The following is a 21444-nucleotide window of genomic DNA, read 5'->3' as shown; positions in this document are numbered from 1 at the left end:
ATGTGATAGGCAGGAGGTTCGGAGGCATATTTTGGATTCCGTTTTTCAGTACAGTCCATACAAGTCTAACTGTAGTCTTGCAAAAAGAACAGGAGCTTGTTTATGAACTCTATGCAAACAGGTATCACATGAGATTGCATGTACATTCTGCAGTTATGCTGAAGAAGCATAAGATTACCGGGTGCAAAAGGTTTTTGTTTTGTTTTTTAAGTTAAGAAAACAAGCTTCACTGCCTGATGAGATTCCAAAACTGACGTATTTTTTTTTTTAAGGGTGGGGGAAGGTGAGGCAATGTTATACAGTGGTACCTCAGGTTAAGAACTTAATTCGTTCTGGAAGTCTGTTCTTAACATGAAACTGTTCTTAACCTGAGGTACCACTTTAGCTAATGGGGCCTCCCACTGCCGCTGCGCAATTTCTGTTCTCATCCCGAAGCAAAGTTTTTAACCTGAGGTACTATTTCTGGGTTGGCGGAGTCTGTAACCTGAAGTGTCTGTAACCCGAGGTACCACTGTAATGTGGTTCCATGTGGTCAGAAATGGGATCTGGGCGTCCCACATCATAACCAGAGATGGGTGCAAAAGGTATCAGCAGACATTTCCATAATGAGAAGAGCGTGAGCTGTTTATTCAGTTGCTTATTTACACCGACCACGGAACTTGGCTCTTCTTGCCACAGCATATATGTAGCTCCAATTCTGCACTTCTCAGAAACAGAAAACCGTTTTCAAGCTGCAGCTGAGAAAAGCATGGCAGAACTTAAGAGGGGCGGCTGGTTTTGTTTTTGGTTTTAATTATTAGCAAAGATGACAGTTCAGTGATCTGTCCCAAGGCTGAGTTGCCAGGCTCTCGTTCAGAGGCAGCACCTGTTTGTTTAAGAGCTCAGGAGGGGCAAGGAAAAGGTGGGGAAGCTGCGGCCATGCCGGATGCTGCCAAACTCCCAAATGCGTAGCAGCCCCAGGGCAGCAAAGCCAGGAATTGGGAACACAGGGAGCTGCCTGGTGCCTGCCAGGGGTCAAACGTGTGCTCTGCCACTGAACCACAGCCTCTCTCCAAAGAGGGGGCTGATGGGAGTTGTAGTCCGTGTGATAGGAATTTTGAGATCTTAGATATATGGCAATGTTCATAACCGCATGTACATAGATCAGCACAGGAAGACCGACCTGAAGCCATTTTTATTCCTAAACAGAGCAAATGTTTTCTCTGCATGGTCAAAGTGGAAAAGCTTCCCTCCTTCACAAATCCTGTCTTAAGGGTATGTCTGTGTTTGAATAGGGTGTGAGCCTGTGACCTGGCCCAGGAACTAAGTATTTATCACTACAAAAGAATGGCCAGGCTCCCCAAGCAATCCAATCAAGTAACCTGCCAGACAGGAGATAAACAACAACAGGAGAAAAACAATATTCAAATTTCTGTTTTAGACCGCCTTTTCTGTGATGTATCTGAGGGGTGGTCTTAGGTTACACCCCTTCTGTGATGTATGTATGATGTTTCTGAGGGTGGTCTTGATCTACAGGGTGGCAATTTCAAAAGTCTTTATAAGGCCTTGCACGCCATTTTTCTGGGTCCTCCTCCTCTCCTGCAGGTGAGGGGAGCACCCTGTTGCAATAGATCAATAAAGATCAAGCTTACTAGCTGCTTTGCTTCTCAATATTCTCTGGTTGGCCTCTGCTATTTTCTCCTACCAATAGGGAACCTATGTAAGGATTCTATATGGGCTCTTGGATACCCCATAAGGGAAAAGGGCAATTTTTGTTTACAACATCCGACATCTGAAGGACCACAGGTTCACTACTCTGGGCTAAGAAGACGCAGACCCCATTTGCCCACTCTCCTCTCCTACCCACTGTGTGGGTTACAAGTCATAAATGGGCTAATAGTGAGGCAGGAGTCACAGCTTGCTATATCCTCTTGGTGCACCGGAGCTTTTCTTTTTAAAGATAAACAGGCAGTCTTTTACAATCAAAAGCAAGCAGGCCTTTGCCCACCATCAGCAAAGCCCCATGTGAGAGCATTGCGGACTCAGACCTGCTTTCAGATCTCAGCCCAGCGACAAGCTTGCTGGGGTTCCCTGGGGCAACACCCCACCTTTCCAAGCACAGCTCCCCACCTGCAAAATGGGAGGGAACAGCATCTTACGCTTCTCACCTGTGATGTGAGATTTTTTTCCCCCTTAAGAGTTATAACCAGGGGCATGTATATACTCAGAATTTAGTGCCAAGTTCTCTGACCAGAAAATGCTCCAGCCCAGTGGATTAGGCGCATTAAGCACACCTGCATGACTGCTTTGATTTTGCGTAACTTTAAAAACTGCTGCTGGGAGTGTCAAGGGGAAAGAGGACTTGTGCAGGAAAGTCAGTTCCCGCCACCATCACTGGAAATCTTATGCCGCATCTGCACAGTACCAGACCGCTTGAAACAGTCGTGGCTTTTCTTTAAAAATCCTGTGAACTGTACTTTGCTGAGGGTCAAAAGAGTTTTTAGGAGCTGTAATTCCCACAGTGCTTTAACAATCAATCCCTCTTCTGAGGTTAGCTGTATTTCAGTGAGGGGAAAGAGGGCTCTCCTTACAGCTCCCAGGGTTCTTTGGGGAAAGCCATGACTGTCTATAAAGTGATACTTTAAACACCTAGGGTAGATGGGGCCTGACTCTGCCCCCTCTCTGGATCCTGAAATTTCAGCAGCCACTGCACACATACACTTGGGTCTTCAAATCTAAGAGGACCGGGCACTTTGTGTCTGTGTGCTTTGATCAGGGTGATAAGTTCTCAGGAAATCGAATTATTGCCACATTCTGCGGCAGCACATGCACACCAATTACAGCTGTCTGGTTATCTCAGAACACACACTTGTCCCTCGGCGGTTTTAAGGATTTATCCCATAGGCCCTTATGTAACAAGCATGGTTGTATCCAGCAAAGTCATCCCATGTGCACCGTTTGTGGAATCAAATTTCTCCCCATGTGCCCCCACCCCCAAAAAAGAAAAATGTTCTGGGGGTCCCTCGGGAGCACATTTGGGGAGGGAAGGGGGCATGCAGGGAAAGAGGGAAAGTTCCATTGCACTAACAGAAGTCTTTTTGCTAACAGGACGGCATTGCATTAGTACTGTACAAAAATCTTTATGGAGGGGGAAACTTGAAATGGGAAGGAACTCCAAGCAGCCCAGTGATGACTGAGCGTGCTCAGGGGGGGCTGGTTGACTGTTTGCGAGGAAATAGAAAACTGGTGAGGGGCAGGGAGAAGGGGGAGATACCCCGGAAGTGGGGAATGCTCTACACTGCAACATTTTGTTGCAGGCCCCATTCGTTATCCTCATTTTCAATCAGCAGCTGGAGTAGATTTCCGTTACAGTTGTAGAGACACCCGTCTTTTCTGGAATCTGAATCCAGTGACCTGGCCACCTTCCTGTGAAACTGCAATGAGCTATGGCTCTCAGAGGCTTTCCCCAAATTCCCCTAGTGAGCAAAACCTTGCTGTCCCACTCGCCATCACAAAGCAGACCCAGTTGAGGCTAGAGGGGGGACTGGTTAGGAGGCGGCAAGAGACACTCACTCAGCATACAGATCTCTTCCAAAGTAAATCCGGGTGGCAGGCTCTTCCGTCTAGGGAGGGGAGAGACAAAACATGACAGTCATCAGATGCCACTGAACCACCAATGGAAAACGGACTTGGAAACAGTATTCCTCCAGGTCTTGACTGGTTAAACAGCTACTGACCAGGAGGGAATTTAGCCCTGCCACAGAAGAAAGCAATTTTTGGAAGTAATTGGCTTTAAAAAATACAAATACAAGGGGAAAGCGATCTCCACAAGAACTTGAGAGATTTTGACAAGGTCTTGTGAGAGCTCACTGGAAACTGGCGCTGGTGCTGTTTCTCCACTGCCAGCGTGGCGTTGGGGGCCTCTGCCGCCTGAGGTGGCGGCCTCACCCTGCCTCATAGTTGGGCCGGTAAACAATAGAAGTTTGTCCTGACTGGGCTCTGCCCAGAAGTCTCTTGCTAGCCACCATTTGGAGAAGGAACGCTGAACACTATCCGTACCATTAATTTTTTTAAAACAAAAAACAAGCAATCTTAGAGCCGAAGAAAACAATTCTTAAAACCAGCCATTTCAGGGGGGGGAAAGGTCTTTCATTTAAAATAAAAAAACCCAGGTAATCTGGGGGACATCTGTTCTCTCTAGTGGGAGAGAGTTCCACATCCCAGGGGCCATTAACAGAAAAGGAAGGCCCTGCGCTGTCCTGTCACACAGCAAACCACAACTGCTGATGGAACTGCAAGCAGGATATCTCCTTTCAGACCCTAAGGCATAGCCTGGCATGCAATGGACTTGGGTCCCCTGCTGTATAGGGCTCTATGGTAAACACCTTAAATTGTGCCCGGTAAGAACAGACAGCCAGGGCAGCTCTTTAAGGATCGGTAACACAATTCAGCTTTGGGGCACCTGGCTGCCAAATTCTGCACTGCTTGCTGATTCTGGACCATCTTCAAGGGGTGTGATGCTACTGCCACAGCTGCAGTGATGTTTTAACAGCAACCGGTAGGAGGCGAGAGGCCCTTTCACCCGCTGACCCACCCCATGCGCCGACCAAAACTCACGGCCACTTTTTTTTTCTTATGTAGGACTTTGCAGCCCAAACCTCTTCAGAGAAAGTGCTGTGGCCCCGTTTTCACTGCAGAATAAATTAAAGCAAATTGGGCCAAGGCACCTGGGTCTCCCATCTCCCAGTAGAAAGAGCGTGCGCTAACAAGATTCTCCGTTCTTTTAGGCTGCCTTTGGTAGCAGGAAGCTCCTACTGTGGGCTCTCCTTACCTTGGCGGCTTAGCAGCCGAGAACTCCTCGGAGGTGATGTGCTTCAGAAAATCGAAGCAGAAAAAGAAAATCTGGAGCCAAGAGAAAGAGAGAGGAGAAAGCGTTAAGAGAGAGCAAGGGGCGACAGCACTTGGTAAATGACAGCTGTCAAACTGTACGCCTTCCTCATCTCTGCAGGAAAGGGGCCGTCGCCACCACACAAGCCTAGCAAGACCCCCTCGTAAGCCAACACTTTTCCAGGTGTCTCCTGCTGGCCAGGCCTGAGTGCTGCTTGTGAGAAGGCAAAACAACACAAACGCACAGAGCTGACATTATAAAAGTGGAGACATGGCTATGGAAAGGTGTTGCACATGCCCAAGTCAAGATGACCGGAGGGTCTAGGAACCCACAAGAGTTACAAATCACTTTGGCATCCTGGAATTTAAAAGAACAAATCATGGCGCAGGGGTTTTATTTGAAGAGGAAGACCCGTCCAAGGATGATTAGGCAGCCACGCTTAAACTCAGTGGCCAATGCAGCCAATTTCAGTCACGCATCCTACCAACCAGATACCTTTGGGAAGCCCATAAGCAAAACATGTATGCCATGAGCATTTTCCCGTTTGTGATCTCTAGCAACCAGTACTCACTATGACCCAACCTTATCCACTGCTAGTTTGCCCAACGCTCCTTTTTCAGAGCCATCCAAGTTGGCAGACATTGTTAAATCTTGGGGTGGTCCAACCCCCAGTTTAACTAAGGGCACAGGGCAAAGCAGTGCTTCCTTTATTTTCCGCGCTGAATCGCCACCATCCAGCTTCAGGGGTTAATTCTGGCTTCGACTGATTATGCGACAGGGAGAAAAGCTTCTATCCACTTTCTCTACATTGCAGAAGGAGAAAAACCCTCTATCTGCTTTCTCTACGCTGCTATCGTGTCTAATTTACTTGCCTTTTTTCTCTAAACTGAAATAGCCTGATCGCTGCACCGTTCGACGTCTACTGCCTAAAGGCTTGCTGGAGGTTTCTGCTCTGGGCCATTATGGGAAGCGGGAAGCTGCTTGGCGTCCCGTGACACAGGATGCAAATTTTTAAGCTTATCCTGCTAAAATTTTGGGCGCAGATAATACCTGCACGCCTCTGGCGACCATTGCCTCATCCCACCCCCTCCCTTGCCACGGTGGAGTCCGCCATGGGACGCTGACATCACTGCCGCTCTTTTGACACGCCCCCCCCCGCCAGCGACACTCACCTCCTCCCCTTTGCTGAGTCGATCCACTAGCATGTGCCTGCAAGAGAAGGAGGGAAACCAAGTAGCATTCAAACTCAAGAGCAAGCAAGGAAACAGAGGCTGGAAGTCTGTTGTGGAAGTCTAGCTGTGAAGTAGGTTGGACTGAAGGTCTCCTGGCAAACAGGTTCCGATTTGCCAATGCTGGATTTGCTGGTCGCATAACCACAAGCTAATCTGGGAAGGACCAGAGCCTTCAACGGCAGCTTTAAGTTGTATTACGGTATTTTAGTATTTTTTTGGAAGCCACCCAGGGTGGCTGGGGAAGCCCAGCCAGATGGGCGGGGTATAAATAATAATAATAATAATAATAATTTATTATTTATACCCCGCCCATCTGGCTGGGCCTCCCCAGCCACTCTGGGCGGCTTCCATAAAAACCAAAAATACAATAAAATATCACACGTTAAAAACTTCCCTGAACAGGGCTGCCTTAAGATGTCTTCTGAATGTCAGGTTTGACATCTGCTGGAAGGGTGTTCCACAGGGCGGGCGCCACTACCGAGAAGGCCCTCTGCCTGGTTCCCTGTAGCTTTGCTTCTCGCAATGAGGGAACCGCCAGAAGGCCCTCGGCGCTGGACCTCAGCGTCCGGGCAGAATGATGGGGGTGGAGACGCTCCTTCAGGTATACTGGACCGATTGTTTGTTGTTGTTGTTGTTAAAGTTAAGCTTCTATCTGCATGGTCTTGGGAAATCAGAGATGCCCTTCTATGATCAGTGCTCCAGTACACAGATTATCACTCACAGCTGTAGGCTGGGTGCACAGGTGCAACTGTGTGCGAGGGTCTCTATATGCTCACCTGCAAAACAAATGGCTGGTGCGGTGTAGGGAGCCCCCACCCTCAAATTCAAATGAGTTAGGGGAAACTGCATTAATCCAATCTGAAGCCAAACTGGGAAGGGTGGCTAACACCCCAGAGGACAGGATCACACTTCAAAACGACCTTGACAGATTAGAGAACTGGGCCAAAACAAACAAGATGAATTTTAACAGGGAGAAATGTAAAGTATTGCACTTGGGCAAAAAAAATGAGAGGCACAAATACAAGATGGGTGACACCTGGCTTGAGAGCAGTACATGTGAAAAGGATCTAGGAGTCTTGGTTGACCACAAACTTGACATGAGCCAACAGTGTGACGCGGCAGCTAAAAAAGCCAATGCAATTCTGGGCTGCATCAATAGGAGTATAGCATCTAGATCAAGGGAAGTAATAGTGCCACTGTATTCTGCTCTGGTCAGACCTCACCTGGAGTACTGTGTCCAGTTCTGGGCACCACAGTTCAAGAAGGACACTGACAAACTGGAACGTGTCCAGAGGAGGGCAACCAAAATGGTCAAAGGCCTGGAAACGATGCCTTATGAGGAACGGCTAAGGGAGCTGGGCATGTTTAGCCTGGAGAAGAGGAGGTTAAGGGGTGATATGATAGCCATGTTCAAATATATAAAAGGTTGTCACATAGAGGAGGGAGAAAGGTTGTTTTCTGCTGCTCCAGAGAAGCGGACACGGAGCAATGGATCCAAACTACAAGAAAGAAGATTCCACCTAAACATTAGGAAGAACTTCCTGACAGTAAGAGCTGTTCGACAGTGGAATTTGCTGCCAAGGAGTGTGGTGGAGTCTCCTTCTTTGGAGGTCTTTAAGCAGAGGCTTGACAACCATATGTCAGGAGTGCTCTGATGGTGTTTCCTGCTTGGCAGGGGGTTGGACTCGATGGCCCTTGTGGTCTCTTCCAACTCTATGATTCTATGATTCTATGATTCTATGAAGCTGGTCCTACTGTTCCCTCCCTGGTTCTAGCCTGCTTGCTTACCCAAAGAGGAACCAGTCATAGGCCACGGTCAGATAAAGGATCTCCGCAGGTTCCAGGGATGCATGGATCAGCCCATCCTAAAGAACGAAAAACTGACAATACATCACAAATGACAATGACATTCAGCTGCCCTGCATTTCCCCCTGCAGCTGTGTGGAAGAGAGACCCAAACAGGTTATAAGCCAAAGCGCTGTGTTCCTATGACTGAGAAATGGTTTCTTGTCAATGCAATGAAGCTATGCCCGCAATTCTCTCCAAAGCTAGGTCATATGCAATCTAGACACGGGGGGAGCTCCGTTTACAAAAAGCAAGCTTCTCGTCCTCAGTGTTATAGGAGAAAAAAAGCTGTGACGTTTTACAAACACCTTGGGACAAATTTGACACCCACAGTTCTTAAGAGGCACCCTTTTTCTTTTTGCTGCTTCTCCACCCTTCCTGTCGCCTCTCATTCCAGAGATTTTTTCCCTGCATTTCCCGACATCCCAGCTTTATCAGCAAATGAAAATTATGCAAATGCAATAGACTCAATGCACTTTTGCTTGAGCGAACACAATTTGCTCCTGCTGCGGAACAAGAAACGGTAAGGAACAATAAGGGATGTGGATGAGAGGACATCAAGGAATTCAGTTTTTGTTAAGAGAGAGAGCGTGTGACTCTGGCCTCTAAGGTCACAGGGAAGGGAGGAGTAAAAGTTTCAGCTATATGCAGCCTAGAAACCAAAATGGGAGAGAATATTAAGTTTAAGGATTTCGGGGGTCCACAGCGGGGGGCCCTTCACCTGAAAATAAAGGTCACACACAAACCAAGCCTTCTTGCTCTGCCCCTGGCAGTGATTCCTTTGCCAGTCTGGAGGTACCAGCAAATGTTTGACCTCGCTTCCTTCCCTGCCCCTCTGGAATTAGCTCTGTATGGAGGCTCTAGCAGACAAGGAGTGCAAGATTTTAATTCGGTGCAACTCAAGTTGTCCCATATCCTCCAGCCCTCTCTGTCCCCAAAGGCAGCCCTAATTGTTCCACAAACCCCCACCTTCTTCCCCAGTCGAATAGTGGGGCAAGGTGTCCTCAGTTCTGAAAGCTGCTGCCTCTTCCAACTGTACCAGCAATGCAAAAAGCACCCTATGTAATTTAGTGTGCTGAACATTGTATTTTCTACTAGCAGATTCGTGCATTTGAAGAAGAAAGGGGGGGGGGAAGCATCACCGCAAGAACCACAGAGGTCCCTCTGTTGCCAATCCAGGTACGAATGAAAAGCGACCGCCCCCTCTCCACCCACCACGCCCCCTTCCCAGGTCCCGGCTGCACCCCTTGGCGACTGCCTCGCCTGCGGAAACATGCCCATTGGTACTCACAGCCCACAGGGAGAGGCGCAGGAGGGAGATGAAGAGAGGCGTCCTGTCCCAGCCGGATATACAGTGTATCAGGAGCCCACTGTCATCTGCGCTGAGCCAGCAGGAAGGCAAAGCAAAAGGCGGGAGGGGAAAAGGCTGTGTTACTTGCATGGCATTCAGGATGAAAAGCCCCCCGGGGCACCGAGGGCTCCGCTAGCCCCCCAGGAGATGCGGTGGCATATGCCAGGCCAGATGCACAAGGCACAGCGTTCTCCGGGGACAGGCTCTGCAAGGCAGGCAACAAGGGACTATATGAAGCCTGGGGGACGGGAGAAAGGAAACAGCAGAAGCACCCACTGAAAATTACGGAGTTAGGCCTGTGGATTTAAATAGGTCCACTGTGAGTAAAATCCAGCCAAATAACTGCCCTGTATATTCAGCCCAAGGGACGTGGGTGGTGCTGTGGGTTAAACCACAGAGCCTAGGGCTTCCAAATCAGAAGGTTGGCGGTTCAAATCCCCGCGACGGGGTGAACTCCCGTTGCTCAATCCCTGCTCCTGCCAACCTAGCAATTCGAAAGCACGTCAAAGTGCAAGTAGATAAATAGGTACCGCTCCGGCAGGAAGGTAAAGGGGGTTTCCGTGCGCTGCTCTGATTCGCCAGAAGCGGCTTAGTCATGCTGGCCCCATGACCCGGAAGCTGTACGGCGGCTCCCTCGGCTAGTAAAGCGAGATGAGCACCGCAACCACAGAGTCGGTCACGACTGGACCTAATGGTCAGGTCCCCTTTACCTTTTTATATTCAGCCCCGATGAGCGAATCAGAGGGGGCAGATTGGGAGGCAAGTCGGCTACAGGGGCGGAGCTCACAACAGGCAAAGCTCACCGAGCAAAGCGAAATGAGAGGCCTCTGAAAAGCAGGGTATATGGAGTGGCTGCGTCCAAAAGTCTCAGCTACAGAAATTTCACGAGAGCTTTCTTGGGAGACACGCAGGGTGCACTGTGCACAGGAGACCAGAGGCAACAGCCCTTTAAATGCATAGGGAGCAGCACTCTGCAGCTCAGCTCAGATTATTGAAGGGGATGCCAATACAGTGGTATCTCTGGTTACGTACTTAATTCATTCCGGAGGTCTGTTCTTAACCTGAAACTATTCTTAACCTGAAGCACCACTTAAGCTAATAGGGACTCCCACTGCTGCCATGCCACGGTGGCGCGATTTCTGTTTTCATCCTGAAGCAAAGTTCTTAACCTGAGGTATTATTTCTGGGTTAGCGGAGTCTGTAACCTGAAGCGTATGTAACCCAAGGTACCACTGTATTTAAGTCTAGAAGCCCAACCCTCAATTCCCCTGCTTTTAGCCATGAGGTTTCTTTGCCATGGAGTTTTCTTCAAAACTCTCTCTCTCTCTCTCTCTCTCTCTCTCTCTCTCTCTCTCTCTCTCACACACACACACACACACACACACACAGCATTGTTTTCTAAAGTAGTCAAATAAGCCACCCCCAAAAGGTACCCTCCCCCCATTTCCCACCTTCTCCACAACAAGAAGAAAACCTCACCGTCACCATTAATAATGGAGATCAGGAGCTTCAGGTAGTTCTGTGTCTGTTGCACCAGGTCCCAGCTCTGCAGGGGAGGGGAGGGCAAGAGATGAGAAAGGGAGGAGAGAGAGAAAAAGAGAACAGATAAAGTGATGTGTATTGGAGCATCTTTGCAATCCTGCTCAACACTCGTTACCTGAAACACTTAACCTGCATTTTATTACCTGCTTCGTTTCTACATTTTGTTCCCCCACGAAGAGGCAAGTTAGGGAAGACTGGCATGCAAGCAAGAAGTGGGAGAATGCAGAGCCGCCTTTAATTTGCAGGAAACCACTCTCTGCGGCGGCTCTCATAGAGTCCTCCTGTATTGTTGGAGGACGTGCATCTTAAGCTCCTGTTCTTAGGGGCAGACGCTTAAGCCTCTCCACTTGCCAAGTACCCCAAACGAGATTGACAACCACCATCTTCATCTGTGGGATCACAAGGGAAAGAGGGCTGCAGGCTCTCTAGGTCACAACACAAACGTTAAGGGGGAAAGGCTACTTTGGGGCAAGGCAGAGGCTCTGATGGGCACATGCATCTGCAAGACCTAGAAAAGGGTTTTCATTTTGAAAGAATGATGGAAAAGTTTCTGGTCTCCGTGGTAGTGAAGGCAACTGGTTTCTGCAGGAGGCTCAGGAACTAGAAGGTACACAAGCAGGCTTTCTCTTGTCTTCCCTTTGTTGTTTAGTCGTGTCCGATTCTTCGTGACCCCATGGACCAAAGCATGCCAGGCACTCCTGTCATCCACTTCCTCCCGCAGTTTGGTCAAACTCATGCTGATAGCCTCGACAACACTATCCAACCATCTTGTCCTCTCTCGTCCCCTTCTCCTTGTGCCCTCCATCTTTCCCAACACCAGGGTCTTTTCCAGGGAGTCTTCTCTTCTCATGAGGTGGCCAAAGTATTGGAGCCTCAGTTTCAGGATCTGTCCTTCCAGTGAGCACTCAGGGCTGATTTCCTTAAGAATGGATACGTTTGATCTTCTTGCAGTCCATGGGACTCTTAAGAGTCTCCTCCAGCACCATAATTCAAAAGCATCAATTCTTTGGCGATCAGCCTTCTTTATGGTCCAGCTCTCACTTCCATACATCACTACTGGCTTGTCTTCCCTATGCTCCCTCTAAAAGAATATGCTGCACCACCCTTTTCCTTGTCCAAAACCATGTAGAGCCCTGCATTTTGCAACTTTAGTCAGGCTTGCATGACTGTAACCCTAAAAATATTTCAGATTAGAGCTCCCATCGGCTCTAGTCAACACGGCCAAAAAGTGAGGGATGATGGGAACTAGAGTCCAACACCATTTGGAGAGCCCCAGGGTGGAGGGAGGCTGGGCTTAAGTACATTCAAGAAAAGGGAAGCAGAGAAAAGTAATCGAAGAGTTAAGTAGTGGCAGTAGTGGATTTTGTATTTAAGGTTGTATTAAGCTGGACTGAAGTACAGCGATGTGCCCAAGCCTGGATAGCTCAGCTGGTTAGAGTGTGGTACTGATGATGCCAAGGTTGCAGGTTCGACTCCCATATGCGACAGCTGAATTTTCCTGCACTGCAAGCGGGCTGCACGAGATGATCCTCAGGGTCCCTTCTGACTTGTATATCTGAGCAGGGACTTATCCTGCAAGCTCGACAATCCACTTAGAGATTCTACTTTGCCGCACAACGCTGCAACTCTTGGTCCAGCTGCAACATCAGTTAAGTTTCTTAGCTGTGACGTTTGGATCTGAAGCAAAGCATGGAACGCTTGCGTAACTGTTTTACCCAAAAAGAATTTTGGAAGGAAACTTCAGAATGCAGGGGGAGGAGAAGGAAACAGAGCTCTAATTTCTGACTCATTACTCAATTGTTCAGGAGAATTTGGTTCCTACAGAATCACACAGTGCGTCCAGGACCACCTAAAGTAAAGAACTGTTACAGCCCAGCGGCGGAGCGCGTTCTGAAGCATTGATTAGAGTCTATGAATGCCCTGCTGCGTCCCGACCCACTTCACCAAGTGCCCCCCCCCCAAAATGGGGAAGCTCAGTCCGTGAGCTCTTCACAGCGGAAAACAGATACAGTGCGTGAGTAACAGGAGGGCGTTGGAATGGACAGGGGAAGGGAAAACTGCTACCCTCCTAGGAACAGCAGCCTCCCCCAGTAATTGGGGTGGCTGGGCCAGAAATTTCACAATGCACTGGTCTCGGAATGACCCCACCAAGCTGCCTGCAGAGTCCTAACCCACTTTCGGCAACTGGCATGGGATTGGATGGCTCGACAAGATCCCAGGGACAGCAAGTCAGGAGGGAGAGGAGTCTTCAAGCCCCCACAGATGTTTACCAGGCAGTGTCTGTCCCCCCCCCCCACCCCCAAGATCCTGTCACTTATTATTCAGAGGTGACTCGAGAGAGCTAGAAGACAAACACAACAGGGATCCATCAAACTTTGGGAATGAAGAATGGCTGCTCTGGTCAAAGACTGGAAAGGGTATCCCCTCTCGCCCAAGTTGCATCACACTTTGTCCGTGAAGAGCGACAGAGACACACAGACAGATTGTAGTGGTGATGGGCTGGGCTGGTAAAGAATGGCAGAACTCGGCATCCACCATACAAGTTTATATCCTGAAGGTTAGCGCTTTTTGGAAACTTTCCACTACAAGTTTCTAGTGGTTGGGTTACGGCAATGCACTATATGTGGGGCTGGACACAGACATGGAAGCTGGAGCTGACGCAAAATGCAGCGGCTCATCTGCTCATTGGGAACAGCGTTCCCACATTACCTCTCTGCTGGAATAATTCCACAGGTTGCTAATCAGCTACCAGGTTAAGTTCAAGGTGCTAGTTTTGGTGCATAAAGCCTTATGTGGCTTGGGACCAGGTTAGCCTTTTCCCCCCACCTGGAGCCCTAGACTGACTCCAGCTACAAAAGCTGAGCCCGCTGAAAAGATTTCTTGGGCTAGGGTATTGTTTAGGAGTTTCCGTTGGGTTTTTGTTGTTGTTGCTGCTGCTATTGGTGTTAATTCATTTCACCTTTATTCCTAGATCTTATTATGACTTATGTGGGAACTGTTCAATTTGGTGGTACAGTATAGCTTTTGATGTGTTTTCTTTATTGCCTAGGGCTACTTTTGTTGTAAGGGACGCGGGTGGCGCTGTGGTCTAAACCACAGAGCCTAGGGCTTGCCGATCAGAAGGTCGGCGGTTCGAATCTCCGCGACAGGGTGAACTCCCGTTGCTCGGTCCCTGCTCCTACCAACCTAGCAGTTCGAAAGCACGTCAAAGTGCAAGTAGATAAATAGGTACCGCTCTGGCGGGAAGGTAAACGGCATTTCCGTGCGCTGTTCTGGTATCACCAGAAGCGGATTAGTCATGCTGGCCACATGACCCAGAAAAACTGTCTGCGGACAAATGTCGGCTCCCTCGGCCAGTAAAGCAAGATGAGTGCTGCAACCCCAGAGTCGTCCGTGACTGGACTTAACGGGGTCCCTTTACCTTTACCTTACTTTTGTTGTTGGCAATGATGCAATCATGTTGTAAGCTGACTTGAGTGTGGTCTTGTGTACGATGATGAGACTCAAAAGGTACTTTCGGCTTTTATATACCCAACCAATCATGGTGGCAGATACCCTTTGAAACTCCCCCACTCCCAGCAAACAGTAAGACTGGCACCTTCTGTGCTCCCTTTTCAGCACCTGCTAAAGACATTCCTCCTTTTTCAAATACAGCTGTACCTTGGTTGTCGGACGGAATCTGACCCGGAAGTCCATTTGACTTCCGAAAACGTTCGGCAACCAAGGCGCGGCTTCTGATTGGCTGCAGGAGCTTCCTGCACTAAATCGGAAGCTGCGGAAGCCGCATCAGATGTTCGGCTTCTGAAAAAAGTTTGAATACCGGAACACTCACTTCCAGGTTTGAGGCGTTCGGGAGCAGGAATGTTCGACTCGCAAGGCGTTTGGCAACCAAGGAACGACTGTAGCCTTCTAAATTGAGATCTTTATCTCACTTGGTCTCTATACTGCACCTGAATTGATTTTATGTATGTGCTGTTGCTATAAACTGTTTTTCCATAAGAAACTTACTTATACAGGCTTTTGTTCTATTGCAAATCACTTTGGGAAGCAGTTTATAAATTAAATGAATGATAAGAACAGCGCTCATGGCTACGGCAAAAAGGGGGCAGCACATTTGCTCCAACAAGGTACCTAAGGAAGAAATCTCTTTACAGCTTGCTTCCTTGCCCCACTAATATAGGCCCCCGTTGTGCTATTGCTTCGGGTTTGACCAAGCCTTTAAGCAAAAGTGCCTCTTATGCTAATAGGCTTCCTTGGGCTTAATTGTGAACTGCCCTGAGATCTTGTGATGAAAGGCGGTATTATAAATCTTAATAAATAGTAATAGTAATAATACAGGCACTGGCAACTGGCATCTGTAGCACTCTGATCAGACTCGGGCAACTTCTGCCATTTAAGTTTCCCACAATTCCAGCCTTTAATGATAAATTAACACGTGCCATTAAGGTAAGACAGGGAATACTCAGGAGAAATGATTTTGAGGAGATATGGAAGGCGTTTGCAGAATTCGTACTGTTAAAACGGAAAGGGGTCAAACCATCGCAAGAGGTGTTGAAATTTTGGGAGGTTGGATAGTTACAATGGAATGGTCTCGGTGGTGGGGTGCACATTTTTATTCTTATTTATTTATGATTATTACTTTGTCAAAAAAAAAAAATAGGGGGAGAAGTTTCCCACAATTCCCCCAGAGCAATACTCTTTTAGGGGTGCTGTGGGGAATTTGAATGGTGGAAGCTGCAAAGCACTGATGAATGCTTTAGAAAAATGAGGTCCGTAACAAGCGATTCCCCAGAAGTCACCCTAGAGCGCCACATAAGACACATTACTGGCCATCTATATACTTGGCCATTCATTTCCCACAAATTCTCTCTCGTCTTCTCCATGATTCAGCTCTAAACAAATTCACGTTCTGCATAGCAGGGTTTCATTTGGTTTTTAACAACCTGTAGCTGCCAATCCAGAGTATCTTAGGTTGGTGGGTGGGGACTGAAGGCCAAACCTGCCACAGAAACAGGTGGGTTATCTCCTCTCACGCACCAAGTTGCGAGCGCCAACTGGCTGCCGAGGAATCAAAAGAAAATGACTGACATTCCGCCGCGAAGCTCTCGCCGGCAAGGATGTGCTCAAAAATGCAATTAACGGCAAGCCACGCTTGGCAGAATTGAGGTGAAATTGCAGGGCACCAGCAGAACGCTACAGGCCATTGCTTTGTTGTCAGCAGATTTTCAGCACAGTGAGGAGACACTACCCTGCATGTGTTGAATGTTACAGCAAATGTTATTTTTAAGGAAGTCACCTACAAGAGGTGAGGGACACAGTCCACCTAGTCTTGTGGCGGCCTAGTCAGTTCCGGGCCCTCCCTTGTTTCGCTTCATAGAAGACGCATGCTGTTCCTGTTCTGGGAAATGGTGCTATAGCACGTTGTCTTTGGGCGGAAGCACTTATCTTGAAAACTCTAAGGCTAAGCAGGGAAGTCTTGCTTCAAAAGAAAGGACTAGGACAGAAATAAAGGGAACCTTGATTCCAACCTTAAATGCTGTGTGTGTCAAAGGGAAAGGGGGGGAAAGGGCTGGTGAGAAATACAGTGGTACCTCGGGTTAAGTACTTAATTCATTTCGGAGGTCCGTTCTTAACCTGAAACTGTTCTGAACCTGAAGCACTACTTTAGCTAATGGGGCCTCCCACTGTCACTGCACTGCCGGAGCATGATTTCTGTTCTCATCCTGAAGCAAAGTTCTTAACCTGAGGTAATATTTCTGGGTTAGCGGAGTCTGTAACCTGAAGTGTATGTAACCTGAAGCGTATGTAACCTGAGGTACCACTGTACTTGGTTTAGGCATGGGAGGGAATGTGGAATTAGATCTTCGAAGACAGGCAAAAGGGTGTAAGTCAGCAACAAAAATGCTCTGGTACTTCAAGCCTGTTTCAGGACAACACATGCAGAAATTGTGTTTGTGAGAGAGTAAGAGACAGACAGACAGGATCCTCCAAAACGTTTTCTCAAGCCTGTTTCCCAGAAGGCAGTGCAGGATGGAATCACAACTATTCAGGCACATTTATTGCTCTGTAACAGAGCGGTCCAACCTTCCATACCAAGCGGGCTGCAAGAGTACTATACAGTGGTACCTCGGGTTAAGTACTTAATTCGTTCCGGAGGTCCGTTCTTAACCTGAAACTGTTCTTAACCTGAAACACCACTTTAGCTAATGCGGCCTCCTGCTGCCGTCACGCCACCGGAACACGATTTCTGTTCTCATCCTGAAGCAAAGTTCTTAACCTGAGGTACTATTTCTGGGTTAGCAGTGTCTGTAACCTGAAGCGTATATAACCTGAAGCGTATGTAACCCGAGGTACCACTGTACTTCGACACAGAAGCTGCCACACACTTAACTCAATTCCCATATCATAAATTAAAGTGTTCACAATGTTTACACTGGTACCTCAGTTTAAGTACTTAATTCGTTCCAGAAGTCCGTTCTTAACCTGAAACTGTTCTTAACCTGAAGCACCACTTTAGCTACTGGGGCCTCCTGCTGCCGCCAGAGCCCGATTTCTGTTCTTACCCTGAAGCAAAGTTCTTAGCCTGAAGCACTATTTCTGGGTTAGCGAAGTGTGTAACCTGAAGCGTATGTAACCCGAGGTACCGCTGTAATAACATTTAATAAGCACAATTAATTTATTTAAATATAATATTAAATACACAAATAATAGATTTAATTATAAAACAAAGCTAATACACGGGCATACGCACTTTCGTTAACCACACCTGACACAAAAAAAATCTTTTTAAGGTTTAAGATTTATTTTTTCTTGAATGTTGCCGAGGGCTGCCAAAACAGGCCTGCGGGTCACATGCAACCCACGGCCCGGACCGCCCTGCTCTATCGTCTAACAAACTACTCACAAGCTCAGGAGTGCTCAGGAAATCATTCTCCCAATGCTGTCCAGATGACAGCAAGCAAAGCGTGGGGTCGTGCCAGATCTCCATCTCTTTAGGTGGAGCAGAACCGTTTCCTCTTCACACGCACCCAAGTTTCGGGCCACATCTGAGAAAGCTTCTCAAGCGCGCCTCCCCCTCTGACCTACACACTGGTTATATACATACACGGAACGGCTTCAGCTTAATCCACACAAGGGAATTGAAAAAACCACTTATTTATGCAGGCTTTTAATGGATTGCTGCTCTCTGATAACATGCCCTCCCATTGTGAGCATGTTTTCGCCGTGTTTTGCAATTAAAGAGGCGCCGCTTTGTGTTTCGAGGCACTTGAAACTTTTTAACGGCGTTATTTATACATTCCTGATTTAGAGTCCTGTTTTGTACCGGTTTTTCTGCTGTCGGCTTTTGTTTGTTTGAGAAGTGCCTTGGTCTTTCTTCTCAAAATTAAAGGTAACACATAAATTGTTTTAACACTATTATTATTATTATTAATCATAACTGTCAACTTTTCCCTTTTTTAAAGGGAAATTCCCTTATTCCAAATAGGATTCCTCGCAAGAAAAGGGAAAAGTTGACAGCTATGTTCTTATTATTACATGCCATTCGTACATTTTTAAGAAGTACTGTAAGCACTTTGGATATAAACTGCTTGTCAGAAAAGTAGGCTGCAAATTTACCCCGGAAATGTTTGTCCTGGCTTGAAAAAGTACACCTGGGTACCTCTGAATAACATAGGCTTGAGACATGCCAAGAGAAGAGCTATTCCCTTTGTGCCTTGTGTGTAGTTTTCTGGCGGGTCACTATTGCAAACAGAGTGCTACACTGGAAGTAGCCTCTCTCTGGTCCAGCAGGGCTCCTTCTTAAGTGGACTCACTGCTGTTCCTACCCCAATCGGCTCAGAAAATGGCTAGAAAGGACACAATGAAATTTTGCAACTGAAGGAAGTCAAGCAGGGCTAGCTACCTGGGGGAGGAGGCTGCCCGTGAACCAAGAATTAAACTGCTCTCAGCTCCAGAGAGAAAAAGTGGGTAAGGTGAAATTCTGATGGTAGGCTCAGAAGGTTATTGGGGGCGGGGGCGGGGGGCTCAACTCAGACACAGACCATAAAAGCACTTTTTAAATGTGCATACTGTTTACCACCGTCACCAACTTTTCCCCCCAGGAGCCCACAGATCGCCTCTTATGTGGAACAATTACTGAAGCATCATTTCTTTGTTGATTTCTGTAGAACCTTCCCACAAAATTGTGCCCAAAATGGTTCTCAACGTATCACATGAACGACAATTGCAATTCAAAGACGTTACTAGCGTTCATCGTTAACACCAGTAGCAAAAAAAAGAATCCGTACAACTTTGTATAAAATACTAGAAATAAACTAACTGAATTAAGCAGCTTTCAGTAAACAGGAGAGAGAATCACATCAACACAAATACAGAACATTAGCCATACCAAACATCCTCTTGAGTTTATGGTAGTATTCCTCAAACTTGGGTCCCCAGCTGTTGCTAGACTCAAATCCAATCATCCCTAGCTAGCAGGACCAGTGGTCAGGGATGATGGGAGCTGTAGTCCAACATAGCTGGGGGTCCAAGTTTGAGAAACACTGGTTACAGTGTAAGACATTATGCCCCGTCTACCATCCAGGGGTCAGGGGGAACCTTGGTCCTTGCGACCTGCCATCTTACCTGATACTCGCTCCAGTCAATGTTCAACCGCTCGGTGAGAGAGACTGGGATGCTGAGAGGAGCATCAACATAATCCTGCAAAGAAAGAGGCACAAGGTCCATCAGGGGTAGGATGATGTGATGAAGGAAGTGCAGTGGTACCTCAGGTTAAGTACTTAATTCATTCCGGAGGTCCGTACTTAACCTGAAACTGTTCTTAACCTGAAGCACCACTTTAGCTAATGGGGCCTCCCGCTGCTACTGTGCCACCGGAGCCAGATTTCTGTTATCATCCTGAAGCAAAGTTCTTAACCTGAAGCACTATTTCTGGGTTAGCGGAGTCTGCAACCTGAAGCGTATGTAACCTGAAGCGTATGTAACCTGAGGTACCACTGTACTAGAAATCCTGTACTACAAACAGGTCTGTGTATTCTACTCCTCTATTCCTCTCATCTAAAGCTTAGCTTTGGGTCCAAGACTTTCAGCCCAAGCCTATGCAGATTTGCTCATGATTAGGTCCCTATGAATTCAGGGGGAGTTTGTTCCCAAGGCCACTTGCAGCCTTAGTTGTATCCTGGTGTATTATTTACTTATTTCGTTTATATCTCTTCCCTGATACAAACGGGACTTCCCATTTTATCTTCAGAGAAACCCTGTTAAGATAAGGTGAGGTTGAGAGACAGTGGGTGGCTCCAGGTACCTCCTGAAGATTCATACCTGGGTAGGATTTGAACTCAGGTCTTCCCAGTCCTAGTATGACGTTACAGTCAATACACTACGCTGGCTGTCTCACGCCAGTTGTCATTGTAAGCCATTTACCCCAATGACATCTCTATGCATCTCAACGACTTTTCCAGGCACTGAATTTTCTCATCGCCTAAATTGGGAACGGCCAGTTGGCCCCCCCCATCCCGTTTTGACAGTCCTACCAAATTTAAAATGAGGTAGGGTCAAACGTTCAACTCGGTTCCACATATACGAAGGCAGTGTTTTCAGATTTAAAAAAATATTCCACACGTTAACATAGCCTTCATGTCCCTCGTTTGTTTACATGCAGGAAACATTTTTAAGTGTACAGTGCCAAGCCTAACAACATGTGTTTCATTCCTGAGAAGCCCCAATGACTAGATGGCACAGGCTTTATTATGGCGACTGCACTACTTGTGCATTAATAGACATATAGTGCTCTGATCACGAAAAGCAGGAGTTCTGCTCTGTACTGCACTATTCTGGCTAATCATCGGCAGTAATCTATCCTGTTCTGGGCACATTTTAAGGAAGACACTGACAAACTGAAGCATGCCCAGAGAAGGGAGACCAAGATGTCTAGAAACAAGGTCTCATAAGAAGCATTTGAAAGATCTGGGTATGTTTAGCCTGGAGGAGCAAAGATTAAGGGGAGACATGTTCGTCTTCAAATATCCGAAGGGCTGGCTTCAGGCTTCCATCTTTTCTATTTCATTCTGTCTTTTTCTGGGTCTCTGCCCCACTCAGCGTTCTGTGTCCACTGAGCATGCTCAGTCCCCAAAAGACGGTGCAAACTTGTTTTCCCGTTGCTCCAGAGAGCAGGGCTAGAACAAATGGGTGGAGTCTGCAGGGAAGGAGATTTTGGCTAAGCACTAGAAGCTTCCTCCTGGTAAAAGCTATTCGACAGTGGGACAGAGGCTGGCTTAGGAAGTGTCTAGCTTTTCCTTCAACACACACACACACACACACACACACACACACACACACTCTCTCTTTTTCTCTCTATATATATAGACACACACACACACACACACACACACACACACCGAATTTTTTGCTCTATAAGACTCACTTTTTCCCTCCTAAAAAGTAAGGGGAAATGTGTGTGCATCTTATGGAGCGAATGCAGGCTGCGCAGCTACCCAGAAGCCAGATCAGCAAGAGGGATTGCTGCTTTTTCTGCACAGCGGTCCCTCTTGCTGTTCTGGCTTCTAAGATTCAGAATATATTTTTCTTGTTTTCCTCCTCCAAAAATT

The 21444-nt window shown here is 47.5% G+C and overlaps 1 protein-coding gene across 3 annotated transcripts in view; it reads right to left on the bottom strand.

Moving 5' to 3' along the window:
• Positions 1-21444, bottom strand: part of MTMR14 (myotubularin related protein 14) — an 88186-nt gene that overhangs the window by 34904 nt on the left and 31838 nt on the right. For all 3 annotated transcript variants that reach the window (XM_083601096.1, XM_083601097.1, XM_083601098.1), the window contains exons 9-15: positions 19463-19537; positions 10775-10841; positions 9236-9321; positions 7888-7964; positions 6040-6076; positions 4811-4881; positions 3553-3602 (exon numbers count right to left, since the gene is read on the bottom strand). In XM_083601096.1, the coding sequence (XP_083457222.1) occupies positions 3553-3602; positions 4811-4881; positions 6040-6076; positions 7888-7964; positions 9236-9321; positions 10775-10841; positions 19463-19537 (463 nt within the window). The remainder of the gene's footprint in view (positions 1-3552; positions 3603-4810; positions 4882-6039; positions 6077-7887; positions 7965-9235; positions 9322-10774; positions 10842-19462; positions 19538-21444) is intronic.

This window comes from Podarcis filfolensis (genome assembly GCF_964270895.1).
Source record: "Podarcis filfolensis genome assembly, chromosome: 2".
Lineage (NCBI taxonomy): Eukaryota > Metazoa > Chordata > Lepidosauria > Squamata > Lacertidae > Podarcis > Podarcis filfolensis.
Note: the sequence above shows the minus strand (reverse complement) of the source record. Positions and strands in the feature narration are given on the sequence as shown.